Source organism: Rhipicephalus sanguineus, chromosome 1 (genome assembly GCF_013339695.2).
Source record: "Rhipicephalus sanguineus isolate Rsan-2018 chromosome 1, BIME_Rsan_1.4, whole genome shotgun sequence".
Classification (NCBI taxonomy): Eukaryota; Metazoa; Arthropoda; class Arachnida; order Ixodida; family Ixodidae; genus Rhipicephalus; species Rhipicephalus sanguineus.
The window spans coordinates 231,528,018-231,549,822 of NC_051176.1; the positions used below are offsets into that span (position 1 = coordinate 231,528,018).

General features: G+C 43.8%; 1 protein-coding gene across 1 annotated transcript in view; it reads right to left on the bottom strand.

The window, feature by feature from the left end:
* Positions 1 to 21,805, bottom strand: part of LOC119374298 (uncharacterized) — a 75,683-nt gene that overhangs the window by 35,868 nt on the left and 18,010 nt on the right. The window contains exons 7-10 of the mRNA XM_049412561.1: positions 20,494 to 20,662; positions 13,716 to 13,835; positions 4,844 to 4,999; positions 1,586 to 1,741 (exon numbers count right to left, since the gene is read on the bottom strand). Coding sequence (XP_049268518.1) covers positions 1,586 to 1,741; positions 4,844 to 4,999; positions 13,716 to 13,835; positions 20,494 to 20,662 — 601 coding nt within the window. The remainder of the gene's footprint in view (positions 1 to 1,585; positions 1,742 to 4,843; positions 5,000 to 13,715; positions 13,836 to 20,493; positions 20,663 to 21,805) is intronic.

A 21,805-nucleotide genomic window follows, 5' to 3' on the forward strand; every position in this document is an offset into this window, starting at 1 on the left:
GAGGAAGTCTCAAGGCCTCTGCCACTGTGAGTGTTAATGAGTCGCCAAACGACGAGAATTGCCGCTTCTACATCTTCTGTAGAGCTTCTGCATAAAGTAAAACCAGCAGCAGCGCTATCTACAGTTTGGCATGGCTCAGATTACTCTGATTTCGGTAGCCTCTGCGATGCCCCTTCCAATATAAGCAGCGCTTAAAGAGTCTGTTTTGTTTCTGAAAGTCGGAGGATACCCTTCGGTGCAGGTTGGGTGCAGATTTGCCATATCTTGGATAAATGTAACAGGCTGCAGCAGGGCTCTCATTTTGGTGCAGTTTGGTGCAAATGGCATAGCACTAGCATCACTGGAATAATTTCGCACAATTCCTTCACATTCCTATGGACGGTTGCTTGCCGCCACACCCTCTCGCCACACTATGCCACCAGGGGAAAGCGCAGCACTGCATGTTTGTGGAAAGGTCCATTAAGGCCATCAAAGTGAATAATCTGATCCACAACTCAATGCTTAGTGGCGGAGTACCACAACCAGCAAGCCATTGTGGCTGCTGCCTGGAGAAGCATTAGATAATACGGCAGAAAGTCTTCAAAAATGCTTTTTTTTTCCTGGTGAAATGTCAAAACAGATCGTTCATGAAGTCAATTTATACAGACATTACAAAATAAGTAGAAATATAATTGGTGCTCTCCTAATGTTCTGCAGGTATTTGGTTGTGTTACATGCTTTGCTCAAGCACGAGCATACCAGAAAGACTGCAGTGTATGAAAACACCATTGTTTCAGGTTCATACTATGCTGGGAAACAACATTCTGTGGCTATGCAGGCATAGCCACAAAGCCAAAATGCGTGTGTGATAAAACCACTCGATACAGCTCCAAATTTAAACCAAAGCTTTATCACAATATGATTGCAACGATGCACTCTGATTTTTTGGAATGAATAGTAGTGAGACACGCTTTTTATTATTAAACTGTTTTATGCCAAGCTCAAGTGAGAATTTACTGCATCACAAAATCAACATAAAATCAACATGTGCACATTCAGGAACCGCCGAGCGACGGAACAACATTACCGCATTCTACAGGTGAGAGACACGCCAGTGGGAAATTCAACATCAGAGATGGCGAAATAAATACATAGAAAATATATACATCTGATCTGTAGATCACAGTTAGTTTGACAATTTTTGTTGCAGCTCTGATGCGAATCTTTAGAAGAAGACCAGTACTGGCAGGACCGAAACCAAAAAAGCGATGTACAGCCTGTCCAGACTACTTCCCCAGATGCACACGTGGGGTAGCTCCGCCGCTGTAGCTCTCACAGCATAGCCACGGAATGCTGTCCTTAAGTACAGTCCCGTCATGCCAGTTCACCAACTCTTCATATCACAGAATGCATTATTTCTCTTTCCACTCACTCCTGTTGCAAAAGTATGCACAAGAAGCTTGCAGGCATATAAAAATTTAAGCTGAAACACGTACTATTGCAGACATGTTAAAATAAGGGGGCAAAAAAAAAAAACAAAAACTGCAACTTATGACTGAAAATGGCAGATCTTTTCACTCTGGCAAGTCTTGGTAGGGTTTCGTACCTCTTTGCTCTTCTGTCGCAACGACATTACACCAGTGCTGATACTACGCGATGACGATGCCCTACGAAGCTTGACTGAAGCAGGTTTCAATGCAGCTTTGTTTCCCCCTGTGGCTCCAGAACTCCTCTGCTCGTCCATGGCAGACAGAGTCGACTTCTAAACAAGATAGATACAAACCGATGTCAATTACATGGTTGCCTAATCAAAGCAGTTTCCTTACTGCAATAGATAAAAGTGTATTCAGGGGTCACATTAGCCCCTTCCTGCCAACTCACAAACCCATAAGATAACAAAATGACTTCCATTACTCCACATTTTGTGCAAGACTATACACAAGAACCATGCAAATATGTAAAAAATGCAGCTGGAAGACTCCTCAATAGCATGCTACAGTCGAACCTGCATACAGTTGAAACTTGATTTAACGAAGTGATGACTGCGCTCAAATTAGTTACTTAAATCGAGAAGTTCGTATAATTGAGAAGGGACTTTTCAGTTCCTCAAAATCTAAAATTGTAACGTAGCGACACTGAGAAGCTACCGCGACATTGTATTTGCCACGGGCCCATGCCTGCACGAGCTATACTGGCCAGATAGGCGGTCACATGAAGCTATGACAGGCTTTTATTGAATGAAAGTCTGCACACTAAACGGCAAAATGTGTGCCTTGCGTTTCCCACGCGTTATAAACGAACATGGCGCAGGGCGTGCTTTGAACGCTACCACAAGGATGGTAGCCTTATGTAGTTTGTATTGAACTATCAAGGAATAGTAGTACATTTCGTCCACGGGATGTCAAATGGAACCCTTACTTTCTGGAGTCGCCGAAATTAGTTTCGGAATACACATCAAATGTCCCAGGTATGGGGTATTACCAGGCCCGCACCAAGGCGGGGGGGGGGGGGGTCTAGGGCACCCCCTTCCAGAAATTCTGATGAAGGGGGGGGTTTACTGAAACCAAATAACGGAAATATGTTCTTCAAGGCCTTCAGCAAGTGCCCCCCACCCCCTCCCCCGAAAAAATCCTGGGTATTACATGACGGTGTGAAATATGACGAATAAAGCATTTTCATCTGTTGTAAAATGTTTTCGAAAGTACCTTTCTGTTTTGAACATGTTACTGAAGCATTTCGCGTCATAAGAAAATTTGGCAATTTTCGAACAATTTTTCGTAGTCTAATTGGCACTTAAGGTTTGAGGGTGCCTCTTCATCCTACAACAATATTCGTCATTTGGCTTGCTTGCTAGTGTGACCTTTCTTAGAAACTCTGCGCTCACTTGTTTCCTATCAAGAAGGCTATGTCACACTGACATCGTGCACGTCGTCGATGACCTCGAGGTAGCGGGCACGCAGTGGTAATCCAAGAAAAAGCACGCAAGATATAGGATGATTATTGCTGTGGGGAAGACATACACTCCATGTACACCTTTCGTTTTTAATAGTGTACAGTTTCGTTTTGACTCAGTATAATGCATGTGCACTGTCCAAACACCTGCAGAACCTGTAGCAAACTAACATATCCAACCGTGTCAGCTCCCACTGAACCCGCAGCCTACATAGCTATATATGGATGCAAGATCTGTAGCTGACTAGGTCGATGGCAGAAAAATAAGCGGCAATGAAAAGTATGTTTCAAATTACAGCATGAGCTTAGAGTCGTGGCTGCACTGCAGAGGAAGTCTCAAGGCCTCTGCCACTGTGAGTGTTAATGAGTCGCCAAACGACGAGAATTGCCGCTTCTACATCTTCTGTAGAGCTTCTGCATAAAGTAAAACCAGCAGCAGCGCTATCTACAGTTTGGCATGGCTCAGATTACTCTGATTTCGGTAGCCTCTGCGATGCCCCTTCCAATATAAGCAGCGCTTAAAGAGTCTGTTTTGTTTCTGAAAGTCGGAGGATACCCTTCGGTGCAGGTTGGGTGCAGATTTGCCATATCTTGGATAAATGTAACAGGCTGCAGCAGGGCTCTCATTTTGGTGCAGTTTGGTGCAAATGGCATAGCACTAGCATCACTGGAATAATTTCGCACAATTCCTTCACATTCCTATGGACGGTTGCTTGCCGCCACACCCTCTCGCCACACTATGCCACCAGGGGAAAGCGCAGCACTGCATGTTTGTGGAAAGGTCCATTAAGGCCATCAAAGTGAATAATCTGATCCACAACTCAATGCTTAGTGGCGGAGTACCACAACCAGCAAGCCATTGTGGCTGCTGCCTGGAGAAGCATTAGATAATACGGCAGAAAGTCTTCAAAAATGCTTTTTTTTTCCTGGTGAAATGTCAAAACAGATCGTTCATGAAGTCAATTTATACAGACATTACAAAATAAGTAGAAATATAATTGGTGCTCTCCTAATGTTCTGCAGGTATTTGGTTGTGTTACATGCTTTGCTCAAGCACGAGCATACCAGAAAGACTGCAGTGTATGAAAACACCATTGTTTCAGGTTCATACTATGCTGGGAAACAACATTCTGTGGCTATGCAGGCATAGCCACAAAGCCAAAATGCGTGTGTGATAAAACCACTCGATACAGCTCCAAATTTAAACCAAAGCTTTATCACAATATGATTGCAACGATGCACTCTGATTTTTTGGAATGAATAGTAGTGAGACACGCTTTTTATTATTAAACTGTTTTATGCCAAGCTCAAGTGAGAATTTACTGCATCACAAAATCAACATAAAATCAACATGTGCACATTCAGGAACCGCCGAGCGACGGAACAACATTACCGCATTCTACAGGTGAGAGACACGCCAGTGGGAAATTCAACATCAGAGATGGCGAAATAAATACATAGAAAATATATACATCTGATCTGTAGATCACAGTTAGTTTGACAATTTTTGTTGCAGCTCTGATGCGAATCTTTAGAAGAAGACCAGTACTGGCAGGACCGAAACCAAAAAAGCGATGTACAGCCTGTCCAGACTACTTCCCCAGATGCACACGTGGGGTAGCTCCGCCGCTGTAGCTCTCACAGCATAGCCACGGAATGCTGTCCTTAAGTACAGTCCCGTCATGCCAGTTCACCAACTCTTCATATCACAGAATGCATTATTTCTCTTTCCACTCACTCCTGTTGCAAAAGTATGCACAAGAAGCTTGCAGGCATATAAAAATTTAAGCTGAAACACGTACTATTGCAGACATGTTAAAATAAGGGGGCAAAAAAAAAAACAAAAAACTGCAACTTATGACTGAAAATGGCAGATCTTTTCACTCTGGCAAGTCTTGGTAGGGTTTCGTACCTCTTTGCTCTTCTGTCGCAACGACATTACACCAGTGCTGATACTACGCGATGACGATGCCCTACGAAGCTTGACTGAAGCAGGTTTCAATGCAGCTTTGTTTCCCCCTGTGGCTCCAGAACTCCTCTGCTCGTCCATGGCAGACAGAGTCGACTTCTAAACAAGATAGATACAAACCGATGTCAATTACATGGTTGCCTAATCAAAGCAGTTTCCTTACTGCAATAGATAAAAGTGTATTCAGGGGTCACATTAGCCCCTTCCTGCCAACTCACAAACCCATAAGATAACAAAATGACTTCCATTACTCCACATTTTGTGCAAGACTATACACAAGAACCATGCAAATATGTAAAAAAATGCAGCTGGAAGACTCCTCAATAGCATGCTACAGTCGAACCTGCATACAGTTGAAACTTGATTTAACGAAGTGATGACTGCGCTCAAATTAGTTACTTAAATCGAGAAGTTCGTATAATTGAGAAGGGACTTTTCAGTTCCTCAAAATCTAAAATTGTAACGTAGCGACACTGAGAAGCTACCGCGACATTGTATTTGCCACGGGCCCATGCCTGCACGAGCTATACTGGCCAGATAGGCGGTCACATGAAGCTATGACAGGCTTTTATTGAATGAAAGTCTGCACACTAAACGGCAAAATGTGTGCCTTGCGTTTCCCACGCGTTATAAACGAACATGGCGCAGGGCGTGCTTTGAACGCTACCACAAGGATGGTAGCCTTATGTAGTTTGTATTGAACTATCAAGGAATAGTAGTACATTTCGTCCACGGGATGTCAAATGGAACCCTTACTTTCTGGAGTCGCCGAAATTAGTTTCGGAATACACATCAAATGTCCCAGGTATGGGGTATTACCAGGCCCGCACCAAGGCGGGGGGGGGGGGGGGGGTCTAGGGCACCCCCTTCCAGAAATTCTGATGAAGGGGGGTGTTTACTGAAACCAAATAACGGAAATATGTTCTTCAAGGCCTTCAGCAAGTGCCCCCCACCCCCTCCCCCGAAAAAAATCCTGGGTATTACATGACGGTGTGAAATATGACGAATAAAGCATTTTCATCTGTTGTAAAATGTTTTCGAAAGTACCTTTCTGTTTTGAACATGTTACTGAAGCATTTCGCGTCATAAGAAAATTTGGCAATTTTCGAACAATTTTTCGTAGTCTAATTGGCACTTAAGGTTTGAGGGTGCCTCTTCATCCTACAACAATATTCGTCATTTGGCTTGCTTGCTAGTGTGACCTTTCTTAGAAACTCTGCGCTCACTTGTTTCCTATCAAGAAGGCTATGTCACACTGACATCGTGCACGTCGTCGATGACCTCGAGGTAGCGGGCACGCAGTGGTAATCCAAGAAAAAGCACGCAAGATATAGGATGATTATTGCTGTGGGGAAGACATACATTCCATGTACACCTTTCGTTTTTAATAGTGTACAGTTTCGTTTTGACTCAGTATAATGCATGTGCACTGTCCAAACACCTGCAGAACCTGTAGCAAACTAACATATCCAACCGTGTCAGCTCCCACTGAACCCGCAGCCTACATAGCTATATATGGATGCAAGATCTGTAGCTGACTAGGTCGATGGCAGAAAAATAAGCGGCAATGAAAAGTATGTTTCAAATTACAGCATGAGCTTAGAGTCGTGGCTGCACTGCAGAGGAAGTCTCAAGGCCTCTGCCACTGTGAGTGTTAATGAGTCGCCAAACGACGAGAATTGCCGCTTCTACATCTTCTGTAGAGCTTCTGCATAAAGTAAAACCAGCAGCAGCGCTATCTACAGTTTGGCATGGCTCAGATTACTCTGATTTCGGTAGCCTCTGCGATGCCCCTTCCAATATAAGCAGCGCTTAAAGAGTCTGTTTTGTTTCTGAAAGTCGGAGGATACCCTTCGGTGCAGGTTGGGTGCAGATTTGCCATATCTTGGATAAATGTAACAGGCTGCAGCAGGGCTCTCATTTTGGTGCAGTTTGGTGCAAATGGCATAGCACTAGCATCACTGGAATAATTTCGCACAATTCCTTCACATTCCTATGGACGGTTGCTTGCCGCCACACCCTCTCGCCACACTATGCCACCAGGGGAAAGCGCAGCACTGCATGTTTGTGGAAAGGTCCATTAAGGCCATCAAAGTGAATAATCTGATCCACAACTCAATGCTTAGTGGCGGAGTACCACAACCAGCAAGCCAATGTGGCTGCTGCCTGGAGAAGCATTAGATAATACGGCAGAAAGTCTTCAAAAATGCTTTTTTTTTCCTGGTGAAATGTCAAAACAGATCGTTCATGAAGTCAATTTATACAGACATTACAAAATAAGTAGAAATATAATTGGTGCTCTCCTAATGTTCTGCAGGTATTTGGTTGTGTTACATGCTTCGCTCAAGCACGAGCATACCAGAAAGACTGCAGTGTATGAAAACACCATTGTTTCAGGTTCATACTATGCTGGGAAACAACATTCTGTGGCTATGCAGGCATAGCCACAAAGCCAAAATGCGTGTGTGATAAAACCACTCGATACAGCTCCAAATTTAAACCAAAGCTTTATCACAATATGATTGCAACGATGCACTCTGATTTTTTGGAATGAATAGTAGTGAGACACGCTTTTTATTATTAAACTGTTTTATGCCAAGCTCAAGTGAGAATTTACTGCATCACAAAATCAACATAAAATCAACATGTGCACATTCAGGAAACGCCGAGCGACGGAACAACATTACCGCATTCTACAGGTGAGAGACACGCCAGTGGGAAATTCAACATCAGAGATGGCGAAATAAATACATAGAAAATATATACATCTGATCTGTAGATCACAGTTAGTTTGACAATTTTTGTTGCAGCTCTGATGCGAATCTTTAGAAGAAGACCAGTACTGGCAGGACCGAAACCAAAAAAGCGATGTACAGCCTGTCCAGACTACTTCCCCAGATGCACACGTGGGGTAGCTCCGCCGCTGTAGCTCTCACAGCATAGCCACGGAATGCTGTCCTTAAGTACAGTCCCGTCATGCCAGTTCACCAACTCTTCATATCACAGAATGCATTATTTCTCTTTCCACTCACTCCTGTTGCAAAAGTATGCACAAGAAGCTTGCAGGCATATAAAAATTTAAGCTGAAACACGTACTATTGCAGACATGTTAAAATAAGGGGGCAAAAAAAAAAAAACAAAAAACTGCAACTTATGACTGAAAATGGCAGATCTTTTCACTCTGGCAAGTCTTGGTAGGGTTTCGTACCTCTTTGCTCTTCTGTCGCAACGACATTACACCAGTGCTGATACTACGCGATGACGATGCCCTACGAAGCTTGACTGAAGCAGGTTTCAATGCAGCTTTGTTCCCCCTGTGGCTCCAGAACTCCTCTGCTCGTCCATGGCAGACAGAGTCGACTTCTAAACAAGATAGATACAAACCGATGTCAATTACATGGTTGCCTAATCAAAGCAGTTTCCTTACTGCAATAGATAAAAGTGTATTCAGGGGTCACATTAGCCCCTTCCTGCCAACTCACAAACCCATAAGATAACAAAATGACTTCCATTACTCCACATTTTGTGCAAGACTATACACAAGAACCATGCAAATATGTAAAAAAATGCAGCTGGAAGACTCCTCAATAGCATGCTACAGTCGAACCTGCATACAGTTGAAACTTGATTTAACGAAGTGATGACTGCGCTCAAATTAGTTACTTAAATCGTGAAGTTCGTATAATTGAGAAGGGATTTTTCAGTTCCTCAAAATCTAAAATTGTAACGTAGCGACACTGAGAAGCTACCGCGACATTGTATTTGCCACGGGCCCATGCCTGCACGAGCTATACTGGCCAGATAGGCGGTCACATGAAGCTATGACAGGCTTTCGATTTGCAAGTACGTGGAGAATGAATGCAGTGAGTGTGCTAGTAGGGCAAGCAAGAAAGTTGCAAGGAGTCTATCAGTGCCATCTGTCGCATGAACCATGAAAAAACAAAAGCCACCACCATGTTCCTGTGACAGCATTTACAGGAACAATAAACCATGCTGCCCCGAGCACCATGAGGTACGAAAGAGCGCTACCGACTGTTGGGTCTGTTGTTCTGTGCGCAGGTGCAGCGTGCAACCTCATCAAAATAAAGGTAATGTGGTGACTAGGGCGGCTAGATGTTTTAAAGGGACACTAAAGGCAAATAACAATTTATGTCAGAGTGAAAGGCCAATGTGTGAGAACGTCTAAAACGTCAATAGTATCAACAGCAGTGCCCTAGTAATCGAGAAATTAAGGTAAATGTAGGACACAATGTGCGCCACGAGTGGGACATTTTAGAAATGATCCTGATGACGTCAAAGAGTCCAGAGTACAATTAACCACTACTAATCAAACTAGTTGCATTAAAAAAGAACCTTTCGTTTATCGGAAGATGTAATAAAATGCTGCTTGTTCGTTTCTGTTTGCTTCATGAAAAAAAGAACCTCTTGACGCTACCATGGGGAACGGCGCGAGTGGTTCAAAAGTTCCATTTTCGCCGAGCTGCGCGTCTCAGTGGTAGTTTCGGTATCGCGTACTGCTGCGTGTGCTTGGCTCGCTATTTTTGCCCTGGCGATACTCTACTTCTGCTGCTACTGGCCAAGCTAAGCTCCGTTACAGTGAACTATACAGTTTCCGAGTGGCCCGTGCCTGAGTCTTGGCAATGCCTTGGAGATGGCTGCTGTTGCGCAAGAAACCGTAGCTTCGGCAGCCGGGCAGTAAAGGCGGGCGACGTTGGGCACGGCAACTGCTACGTCAGAAGGTCCGTTCAGGCGGGTGATTGGAAGTACACTAACGCCATGCAGACCACTAAAACGTGATTTTCTTTCAAAATAAGCATTTCCTTGGCACGAAACAAGCACTACGAGGTTTCTGCAACGCTACTGCAACAATCAACGTCAACTTAATATTTGCCTTTAGTGTCCCTTTAACATGATAGCGGCAACGCATATACTCAAAGAAAAACCCGTCTTGTCAAAATTAGAAAGAAATCACTGCTTTTTTTACGCTTTTATTTCTTGAAAAACTTGGTCAAATAGGGCTTGGTACCTCGTCAGTTTCGCTAGTTCGGGTTGATGACAACATTGAACCCTATGGGTAGCTGCCGGGGAATAAAAGTTTCTTTGTTAGATTGGGAACTTCGTAAACTCTGGTTTTGTTAGATCGAGTTTTAACTGTATAACAAACCCACATATGACACCTTGCCGTGTATATCAAACGACTGTAAAATCCCCTTGAATATGCTCTTGATATATACAATATTTTATATATTGAATTACCTATATATCAAACTTTTTGGTGATCCCCTTCAGATTCAATATATCAGGGTTTGACTGTATATTACAGTTTACTTCACTGTGACCGAGATCTTGGATTGTCCATCCACTAGTTTCTACTGCAATAGAATACACAGTAAAGTAATACCCCTGTCACACGTACACAAGTGAACTGCTTTTAACTCCAACACCGCAGGCGATATGTTCTACTTCACACAGTCTCCCTTATATGAAGGAAGTTAAATGGAGCTTTTAGCAAAGGGAGTTCGGTGATCTCCATTTGTGGCGGAATGGAGTACTCTCATCCACAGTGCGCTGTAGTTATGGAAAAAAAAAAGGACGCGAAATAGAAAATCCCCACAATCAACACAATAATAAATTTTAGTATTATTATAAGGTGTTTAACTGCATAAACAATTCATAATGTGCATATAGAAAAATGGCTACATGCATGAGTGTACCTACTCTCCACACCATGCCTCATTGAAAACTGCAGTACCACCATTCTGAACGAGGATCTCCGTGCATCTTGTTTTGTTCTTATTGCAGAGTACTTTATTCTAATTTTCCTTATCAGAAGTCATAGCATTGAGTGATGCTGCTGCTTTGTTGTCCATGCCAGTCGCGCTGGCAGCAGATGTGAACACAAGTGGGGTACATTTGCAGCAAGGACTACATGGACTTAATGAGAGTCCTGGGCACATCTCATTTTGGAAGGACAATGTGATTGAGGTGGTAGCGCAATTTCAAAGAAATTTATGACAACCCGCAGTTCGTCTTACAGCCACCACTAATAGTATGGCAAACACGTTCCAAAACAAAAGTCCAGTGTTGCCAGCATCCCTGTAAACATTGCTGTCAATGTGCTACCCGTACATATTTCTGCGAAAAGAGCCAAAAAAAGTTTTTGCATTTTTCTATTTTAATGAATTATAGGTTCTATACTAAATACATATTATGTATAGCGTTTCCAGATTGCTTAGATTCAAAATTTTGCATGTAAACGTACGTGCAGCAGCGTCTAATGGGCTGCCCCCTTACGGTTTGTGTCCAAACCTCGTAAAAGGCCGTTTCGGCTACAACTCTATCGCCACGAAACTCCTCTATAAAGTTTTACATTTATGCAGTTCAAAGTGTTTGTTTGTGCCCGTGTGACAGGGGCATACAGCACGGCCAATCCCATTTTAGCTTAATTTGTTATAACTCTGATTGTTGCATTAATAAGGTTCAAAGGCGAATGAAATGAAGAAAACATTCAGCACACCACCAAGGAACAGTGAATGATCCCATCCCACCACATCTTAGTCACTGTGTTGACTGCTTTTGCTAGTTCAGCTGTCAATGCTAATTTATCTTTACTGTCAACGTAAAGATAAATATTTAACTGCCTAACAGATGTTATCAGGGCACAAAATTGAAGATTTCAGCAGTCTACCATTGCATTAAAACAATGCACATGAGCCAACTGATTGCTGAGAACGCAAGATGAGGTGCTATATTTTTAATGACCCATTGCATCACTCATTTTTATCAGTAATCAGTATGCATGGTTGACCCGAATTATAACTGCAGCATGGATTCATATGAGCCAATGATGAAAAACAAAACAAAAAAATACAAAAGGAAAACAATCATTACAACATATTACATGGACTAAAAAAAAAACTTTGCTTCGCTTTGCATGTAGAGCAGTTCATTGTGGCCACTGTTAGATGGCCCATAATCTAGTAAAAGCACTGCAAGCCATGCACTCCATGGTTTCATTTCACTTTAGGAAATATTCCACAATCGCAACACATGAGAATCTTATGACATGTGTACAAACAGGGCACACAAGTGCTGTAGTGTAGGTGGCCGGTGGCATCGCATGTCACCTCTGGTTCCCAGGTACACCGATATATGGCATAACTGCCTCGGTCGCGGACGAAGCGGTAGCCGCACAGTGAAACGGGGAAGGGCGGCACAAGCTTAAATAGGGCCTAAAGTCACTATAGCAGGGGCGGGTGTGGCAGGGGCTGCCACATGTCCTTTCCCGTTCATCTCTACTCTACAGATAACGTAATCACAGACACCCACACAAAATCACAAAACATCACAGAAAATCACAAGGGAAACACAGGAGAACCACAGCTCTGCTGCTTCTGCAAATTTCACACTATGTAAAACTAGAGTAAGTTTTTTTTTTTGTTTTTTTTTTAATATGTTATACAGCTGAAACTCAATTTAACGAAGTGATGGCTACACTCAAATTATTTTGGTAAATAAGGAAGTCCATAAAGTCAATAAAAGATTTTTTCTGTCCTTTGAAGTCTAAATTATAGCGTAGCGACACCCAAAAGCTACCGCAGCATTGCATTTGCCGCAAACCCACGCCTGCACATGTTCAAAGTCCAGGGGGGGTGGGGTCACGTGAAGCTATGACAAGCTGCTGATATGCAAGGATGAAGAGAATAAACAGACACTGTGCAAGCAGCTTGAGCAAACGATCAGTGACATCTGCAGCATAAACCGCGAAATGACGATAGCAACCACCATCATATTCCAATGGGAGTATTTACAAGGACAAAAACCACCGCCAACCCTAGCACCATCTGGTACGTCGTTGTGCTACCAACTGCTGAGCCCTTGTTCCGTGCATATGCGCGTCATGCAGCCTCGTCAAAATAAAGCTAGGGTCGTAACTAGGGTCGCCAGATGTTTTAACGCAACAGCGTTAGTGCACACACTTGAAGAAACATGCGCCTGTGTTCCAATTAAAAAGAAATCACTTTTTTATTCATTAATTTTGGGAAAACATTAGTTAAATCAGGTTTGGTGCCAAGTTAATGTCGTTAACTTGGACCTTATTGAACCTTGAGCCTTATGGGTACCTGCTAGGGAACGAAGAAATGAAGATTTTTTCATCAGATCCATAAAATCGGGTTTCGTTATATGGAGTTTCCACCGTATCCGATTTTTTTTTTTATATTGCAGAGGCTTCTTATTGCAAAAACAAAATGCAGACATGCTTTTCCTGTGCTTCTTGCTTATAATAAAGCTCTTAATGTTTAGGCATTGAAAAAGATGCACACAAATGCAAAGCTTTCATTCTCTTTAAGAAAGAAAGAGTTTATTCACACATGGGGTTACATCAGTGACATGCAGAAGAAAGTTGTGCAGTATAATACTGTACTGGGATTGTTATATAATTCCTTCATGCATAATTATTTTTTAAATGATTGGCGAAACACAGATGGCAGGAAAAATGAGAACAAAAAACAAGAAGCAGACAGCCTTGAAAGTGCAAAGGCCAGCGACAGAATACAGGGATGGCAATAAAGCTTGGAGAAGAAAGGAGCAAAGGAACCAAGAAGCCTACATGCACCCATCTGTGAAGGAAAAAAAGCAATGACATTTAGTTAATGTATAGTGTCACAACGCCAAGCATGCTCGCAGAAAACATTACTTCAGTATGCCGATAAAGCAATCATGGCAAGCACTTTTCTTCTGCATATGAAAGTTTCATTTTGCACATGTACAACAAGACAAGCTGTTACACAGACATCTTGGTGGTAGAGCTTACCACGCCCAAAGTCTTCTGCTCCACTTGCTTTCTATGCTTCCATTTTTCGCTTCGCAACTTCAGTGCAAATGCTGGAGACTTGGACACTGTTACCCTTTTTGACACTTCTCTTGATGTTGCCTAAAGAAGTAGGATTAGGAAGCATGTCAAAAGAAAGTGAGCACAAAGACTGATGATGTCAAGAATGCAGCATCATCACAAAAGCTCGTTTCCACCAGTTGGCAGCAGTATGACTGAGTGCTTCCATATTACTAGCGAACACACACAAAGGACGACATAGAGACAGGACAACCGCTAGACTTCAACTGATTTTTTAATCGACATGAAGGACACAATACATTTCTTTGCGCACGCGCAGGTGCCACGTCACAGACAAAGTTTATCCACCAAAAGAAAAAGAAAAGAAATTCTCCGCCGCCCATCGATACCGCCAGTTCGCTATAGTGGTTTCTTCTTACACAGATAGTCCAGTTCTCTTTTTGACAACGCGATGGACGGAGTGCTGACACATGTGTCACCCGCCTTGTGAATTTCGACAGCCTCTACTATTTCCCTCTTTCTCTGTTCCCCGCCAACGTACATCACAGAAGTGGCGTCATATGCTGGGGTACAACCCTCGCACTTCTTGCAGGGCATCGCCAATAAACCACCGCCTGCAAGCGATCGAACAGCCGTGCGATGCTCCCTGAGCCTTTCATTGACGCATCTGCCCGTCTGGCCAATGTACACCTTGCCACAAGCAAGTGGAAGTGTGTAGACGACTCCCGTCTTACAAGCTGTGAACTTTAATTGGTGTTTCTTAGCACACCGCGGCTTCTCAGGTTCCGTCACAGCAGAACAGAGCCCAGCCAGCTTGTGAGGAGCCGTGAACAAGACACCAAGACCGCAATTTCGCGCCACTTTTTTGAGCCGGTGGGAAACTCCGTGAATGTACGGGATTGAAACCCGTAGCATGCGTTTGTCAGAGTCCACCTTGGCAGCATTCCCTCTAAAGCTAGCTTTTAGCTCCCTCGAGAGCGCTTCAGCAACCGAGATCACGGTTTGACGAGGGTAGTCCGCCTTATTATGAAGACGTGCAAGTTGTCCACTCAAACTTGCCTGAACATTGTGCGGACAGGACATCTGCAGGGCTGCACGCAGGCTATTCGTCACTATTCCCTGCTTCACCAGCTTCGAATGGGCTGATGCGTAATTAAGGATCTCTTTTTTGGAACGTGGCTTGTACATCCAGCATATGCGCACGCCCGTGAAGCAGATAGATCATTCTAAAAACTGAATGGTGCCATTGACAGGCATTTCATGAGTGAAACGCAGCCCCCCCGCACACGCCTTAAAAATATCTAAAATGCTAAAAACAGAGCTTTCACTACTCCGTAAGTTGTCAAGATTAAGAATTAAAAGAAAGTCATCTACGTATCTAAAACACTGGACCACACTTTTATCAAGTCGCTCAGCAATACGCTTATCACACTGTGCTAAATAAATTTCACTAAGAACGGGGGCTAAACAAGACCCTATGCAGATTCCATTACTTTGGATAAAGCATTCTTCTCGGAAGCGCACAACGGTTGCCGTAAGATAAAAGAAAGTAGTTCTAAAAAGTTATCGATTGACATGCCACAGGCATTTTGAAAATCAACAGCACCCCCGTTTTCAACGTGATCACGAACTGCCTCTAAAAGGCGATCCTGCGGAATACTATAAAATAAATCTTCTACATCAATGGAAAATGCAAAGTTTCCGTGTGGTTCTTCATGTTGCTCAGTTAAAAAGTCTACAATATCCTTGGAATTCCTCACACCAAACGGATCCGTCACTCTGAGTAGCTTCAGTTGTTTCTGCAGGAACCTAGAAAGAACACCTTGCCATGACCCCTGCTCAGACACTATAGCACGAAAAGGTATATTTTCCTTGTGTGTTTTTGCCGAAAAAAATATTCTCAAGCTGTCTTCATCTGCAGCATTAATCTGTTTCCTCAAAGACGGTTTGTTTAAATTTTCACACATCGACAGGCGATCTTTCCTCACCTTAGCTAAGCGTCCTTTAAAAGGAACAAAATTCTTACTTATAGCTTCTTTCGCTTTTTCCAGGTACATGTCGTTCGGTACAACCACAAAGCCCCCTTCTTTGTCAGCTGTTAACAAAGCATAATTTTTCTTCTTTAGATACTCGATGGTGCTACGCACCGACAGTTCAGAAAAGTGGCCACTCACCGCCCTTGCCAGTACGCAGTCCAGGCCCTCAGAGATACACCTCTGTTTCTCGTCAGGCTCAGCTCTATCAGCTATTTTTCTAACCATAGACACAAGACTTGCAGGCTCTTTCTTTGGCTCTACACAGAACTTAGGACCGCATCTCAATACATATTCAACAAAATCTGGCAGTGGCTCTTTCACCAAAGAAGTCACCGCCCCTTTAGTGTCATCACCCCCCCTTTAGTGTACCGTCACCCCCCCTTTAGTGTACCGCGTTCCTTTGGAAGCAGTGTCTCCCTGTTCTACTGTCCTGGAAGAAACAAAAGGTGCGCTGTGATGACACTAAAGGGGCGGTGACTTCTTTGGTGAAAGAGCCACTGCCAGATTTTGTTGAATATGTATTGAGATGCGGTCCTAAGTTCTGTGTAGAGCCAAAGAAAGAGCCTGCAAGTCTTGTGTCTATGGTTAGAAAAATAGCTGATAGAGCTGAGCCTGACGAGAAACAGAGGTGTATCTCTGAGGGCCTGGACTGCGTACTGGCAAGGGCGGTGAGTGGCCACTTTTCTGAACTGTCGGTGCGTAGCACCATCGAGTATCTAAAGAAGAAAAATTATGCTTTGTTAACAGCTGACAAAGAAGGGGGCTTTGTGGTTGTACCGAACGACATGTACCTGGAAAAAGCGAAAGAAGCTATAAGTAAGAATTTTGTTCCTTTTAAAGGACGCTTAGCTAAGGTGAGGAAAGATCGCCTGTCGATGTGTGAAAATTTAAACAAACCGTCTTTGAGGAAACAGATTAATGCTGCAGATGAAGACAGCTTGAGAATATTTTTTTCGGCAAAAACACACAAGGAAAATATACCTTTTCGTGCTATAGTGTCTGAGCAGGGGTCATGGCAAGGTGTTCTTTCTAGGTTCCTGCAGAAACAACTGAAGCTACTCAGAGTGACGGATCCGTTTGGTGTGAGGAATTCCAAGGATATTGTAGACTTTTTAACTGAGCAACATGAAGAACCACACGGAAACTTTGCATTTTCCATTGATGTAGAAGATTTATTTTATAGTATTCCGCAGGATCGCCTTTTAGAGGCAGTTCGTGATCACGTTGAAAACGGGGGTGCTGTTGATTTTCAAAATGCCTGTGGCATGTCAATCGATAACTTTTTAGAACTACTTTCTTTTTATCTTACGGCAACCGTTGTGCGCTTCCGAGAAGAATGCTTTATCCAAAGTAATGGAATCTGCATAGGGTCTTGTTTAGCCCCCGTTCTTAGTGAAATTTATTTAGCACAGTGTGATAAGCGTATTGCTGAGCGACTTGATAAAAGTGTGGTCCAGTGTTTTAGATACGTAGATGACTTTCTTTTAATTCTTAATCTTGACAACTTACGGAGTAGTGAAAGCTCTGTTTTTAGCATTTTAGATATTTTTAAGGCGTGTGCGGGGGGGCTGCGTTTCACTCATGAAATGCCTGTCAATGGCACCATTCAGTTTTTAGAATGATCTATCTGCTTCACGGGCGTGCGCATATGCTGGATGTACAAGCCACGTTCCAAAAAAGAGATCCTTAATTACGCATCAGCCCATTCGAAGCTGGTGAAGCAGGGAATAGTGACGAATAGCCTGCGTGCAGCCCTGCAGATGTCCTGTCCGCACAATGTTCAGGCAAGTTTGAGTGGACAACTTGCACGTCTTCATAATAAGGCGGACTACCCTCGTCAAACCGTGATCTCGGTTGCTGAAGCGCTCTCGAGGGAGCTAAAAGCTAGCTTTAGAGGGAATGCTGCCAAGGTGGACTCTGACAAACGCATGCTACGGGTTTCAATCCCGTACATTCACGGAGTTTCCCACCGGCTCAAAAAAGTGGCGCGAAATTGCGGTCTTGGTGTCTTGTTCACGGCTCCTCACAAGCTGGCTGGGCTCTGTTCTGCTGTGACGGAACCTGAGAAGCCGCGGTGTGCTAAGAAACACCAATTAAAGTTCACAGCTTGTAAGACGGGAGTCGTCTACACACTTCCACTTGCTTGTGGCAAGGTGTACATTGGCCAGACGGGCAGATGCGTCAATGAAAGGCTCAGGGAGCATCGCACGGCTGTTCGATCGCTTGCAGGGGGTGGTTTATTGGCGATGCACTGCAAGAAGTGCGAGGGTTGTACCCCAGCATATGACGCCACTTCTGTGATGTACGTTGGCGGGGAACAGAGAAAGAGGGAAATAGTAGAGGCTGTCGAAATTCACAATGCGGGCGACACATGTGTCAGCACTCCGTCCATCGCGTTGTCAAAAAGAGAACTGGACTATCTGTGTAGGAAGAAACCACGTGCGAACTGGCGGTATCGATAGGCGGCGGAGAATTTCTTTTCCTTTTCTTTGGTGGATAAACTTTGTCTGTGACGTGGCACCTGCGCGTGCGCAAAGAAATGTATTGTGTCCTTCATGTCGATTAAAAAATCAGTTGAAGTCTAGCGGTTGTCCTGTCTCTATGTCGTCCTTTGTGTGTGTTCGCTAGCAATATGGAAGCATACAGTCAATACCAACTAGCCCAGATTAATGCATTAACGAGTTGTATGACTGAGGTTTTACTGTATGCTCTGTGAATTGAAGTGGTGATACAAGTGCAAAATAACAAAAAAATTCTGTCATATATACTCTATCACGCAAGATAGTTGCAGCAGGGTGGAAGCTGCGAGGTGTAAGCAAGCCACATGCTTGTGCATCAAAACATAGTTCTGCTTGTAAATGCATTATAATTGGCAAGGTTAAGACAACTGCTTTTGTTTGGCATGTGCTACGTCACAGCGAGACATGATATTCTAATTACGATTCGCATGTAAGTCATACGCCTTTAATTATTGCATTGGTAATCACCGGCGATTGTCGTGGCGAACCAATATGGCAGCGCCCATTCAGATGCAACCACCCACTTTGATCCGAACTCGCGCTTGCTGCTTGCCCACTGTCTTGACAGCAATAACTAAATAGTGGAATCGACTATCGCTTTGTGTCATCACATCGACTATCGCTTTGTGTCAAAGTATCACGTATCTTTTGTCTTTATTAACACGAAATTGTTTTATGCCGGGATCCACCACGGCTCCACTGACGCATTTCTGTCACGGATATGACGTTCTAAAATATAAAGACTAACATATGGCAAAGAAAAAACTAGAAAAAAAAGTTCCGTCACTGGGAGTCGAACTTACGACCCCTCGATCCCCAGCGCGCAGCGCGAAACGACTCTGCCACAGACGGCATGTTCTTCGACATGCTAACGGCGTGCTATTTATATACACCATTTGCCGGTGGCTGTACTCAGAGATTGCGGTACATCAGCGTGTTTTCATTATCACCAGCGAGATGGCACGAAGGGCTCGAACTGCGCGCGTCGCCCCACGCGTTGAGATGACCGTGCGCCTCTACAGGGCGTGGTCGCTCCTGCGCGCGTGCTTATCTTGTACGTCTTGCGCTCTCACCGCAAGTTTGCGTTGAAGTTACAGAGAGCACGACGGTCACTTCGCTCACTCTAGTGGCCGCTCTTGCGAAAGGAGCGCGCTGCTCACAAACAAATAAGTTACAACTGTGACAGTTTGCGCTCATCCTGTGTATACTTGTGCGTTCATTTCGTGCGTCCTCCGTTGTATTTGACCAGCGCGCTTTAACTGTCAAGCTGTGACAGTTGTTAGTTCGTGCTCATCCTGTGTATGTTCGTTCCGTGCATCCTTTCTGCTTGAGCAGCGCGTTGCAAGTTTCGAGCTGCTTGCCATTCTTCACGTGACATTACAACTTGTTGCTGTGGCATTCATTCCTTCGCCCTCGGGGCGAAACAATCCACAACAAACGCTCAACTACGTCTGTGAAGACACGTTTTACTTTCGTGTTATACCGATTCCTATGACAGAGGGATCAACCATGTTTTTTTATTGATATCAGCTGTTTGCTCAGCCATGCCCACTCAGCATTGTCCACGAGAATTTGAGAAATAATCTTTGAAACAGTGCAAAACAGTCACTAATACACTGCTGTCACAGCATCAGGATGCAAATATAACGCGAACAGAAGCCTCGCTTTAGACCTCATGGGCCACACAGCGCATGACGACTTATAGATTCAAGACTGAAGGAACCAGCTTCGACAGGTGCCGCCATGTTCCTTTTTTTCTTTTTTTCAGCTCTGTTGTTGCTGTCCAACGCTTTGAGCATTGGTTGTTGCCATATGCTCGCCTTACTCACCCAGACGGTGAGTGCAAATGCTAAAAAGATGCCAAACAGACGATGCGGCGCGGATGAATACATCGCGAGCGATTTTCGCTCTTCCTAATGGCTAAGCAGCCTTGTAGCCTCCACAGTGTTGCAACCAGCTTGTGAGATGGACAACGGCACAATGTAAAAACGTTATCACCAGCACTTGAAGCCAGAAACATCAAAGTTCCAAATTGCAAATTCGAAGAAAAAAATGCACAGCTACAGGACAGCACAGTGAAAGAATTGCAGGTGAAATTGCCAAGGTGAAAGAATTGCAGGAGTATGGCCACACTGAGGAAAGAACTGCAAACCAAGCAAAAGAATACAAAAAGAAATTATTCACAGTATTGGCAAGCTTCTTTTGGGGTGGCTTTGTTGAGAGCTTTGAAGCCAAGAGATCCTGTTGGGCCTTCTTGGCATGCAATGCTGGTTTTGACACTGGTTCTACCCTAACGTTGACTCTCGCAGCTTCTACCTTTGGCTTCTTTGGGTTGCTGACACCAACGTTGACCCTGCGTAAGCCAAGCAAAAATTATTCTCGGCTCTCTACCAAATACCCCATCAAAAAGAGGCATGTGAAAGCTGCTGTATGCAAAGGAGTGAGAGAAAAAAAAAAAGGAAACTGCTGTAGTCCACAATAACCCTTCAAAGAGACCAAGACGCCACATAATAAAAATCATTAGCTGTGTTCTCAAGAGGAAGCTTTACATATGAGAGCTGCAACTTTTACTGGTTGGTGCAGAATTTTTTAAGCAGATGAGAAAGAAAACATAGCAAACATAAGGGTCACACACACAATGTGTCGTGTCCTCCTGAATTCTCGAACTGTTAATTTCCAAAAGTTAACTATGAGGCTTCCATCTAAACAGAGTACTTCATGTTTGAATGCAGGAGAGAGTGAGTGCTACAAGAAAGGCAGCAGAAAATAGTGGCCATGAATAAAAATTGTGCACACAACAGAAGGAAGAGTCTAGCTGTTTCTTCTATGTGGCAAATTTTTTTCAATTCAGTTTAATGCTTGCTCAAGGAGATTGCTATGTGTGTTTTCCTTTTTGCCTGTCTATTGAGCAGTTTTTCCAGCTCAAGAAGAGCATGACCACTCACGAAGAATGGTGACACAAAAACTTTTGTACGGAAAGGCCTTCCAAAAAGACACAACATTAATTAAAACCAATAGACAATCAACCCAAGAAAAATATAGGGGACGTTGCTTGTAGTAATTATCTTATAAATAAGAAGGAATTAAAGTGGACGAAAAAACAACTAGCCACCTGCAGGGACCGAACCTTCAACCTTTGAATAATGCATCCGATGCTCTACCAATTGAGCTATGGCGGCGGTCGTTCTCACATCTACTTCATTGGGTAAATCTATGGATTTGAACCTGGGAGCGTTAGTCAGCGCCGCTCGTAGCCATGACGTTGAGAGTGGAACACTTTTATTTAACCAACAGGTATTTGCCACTCAGTGTGCGCCCATTCTGGCCTAATCCATCAGAGCTGGTGTGTGTCACTGTGACACAAGAGATAAAGAATCCAAAGTGCAGTCGGATGCATGCAGTACTGCCCTTTGCACACACCTGCCATCACCGCTCTTCCTTTTGCAAGCACCACATAAATTGATCTCATCCTTGTGACACCACTTGTGAAACATCG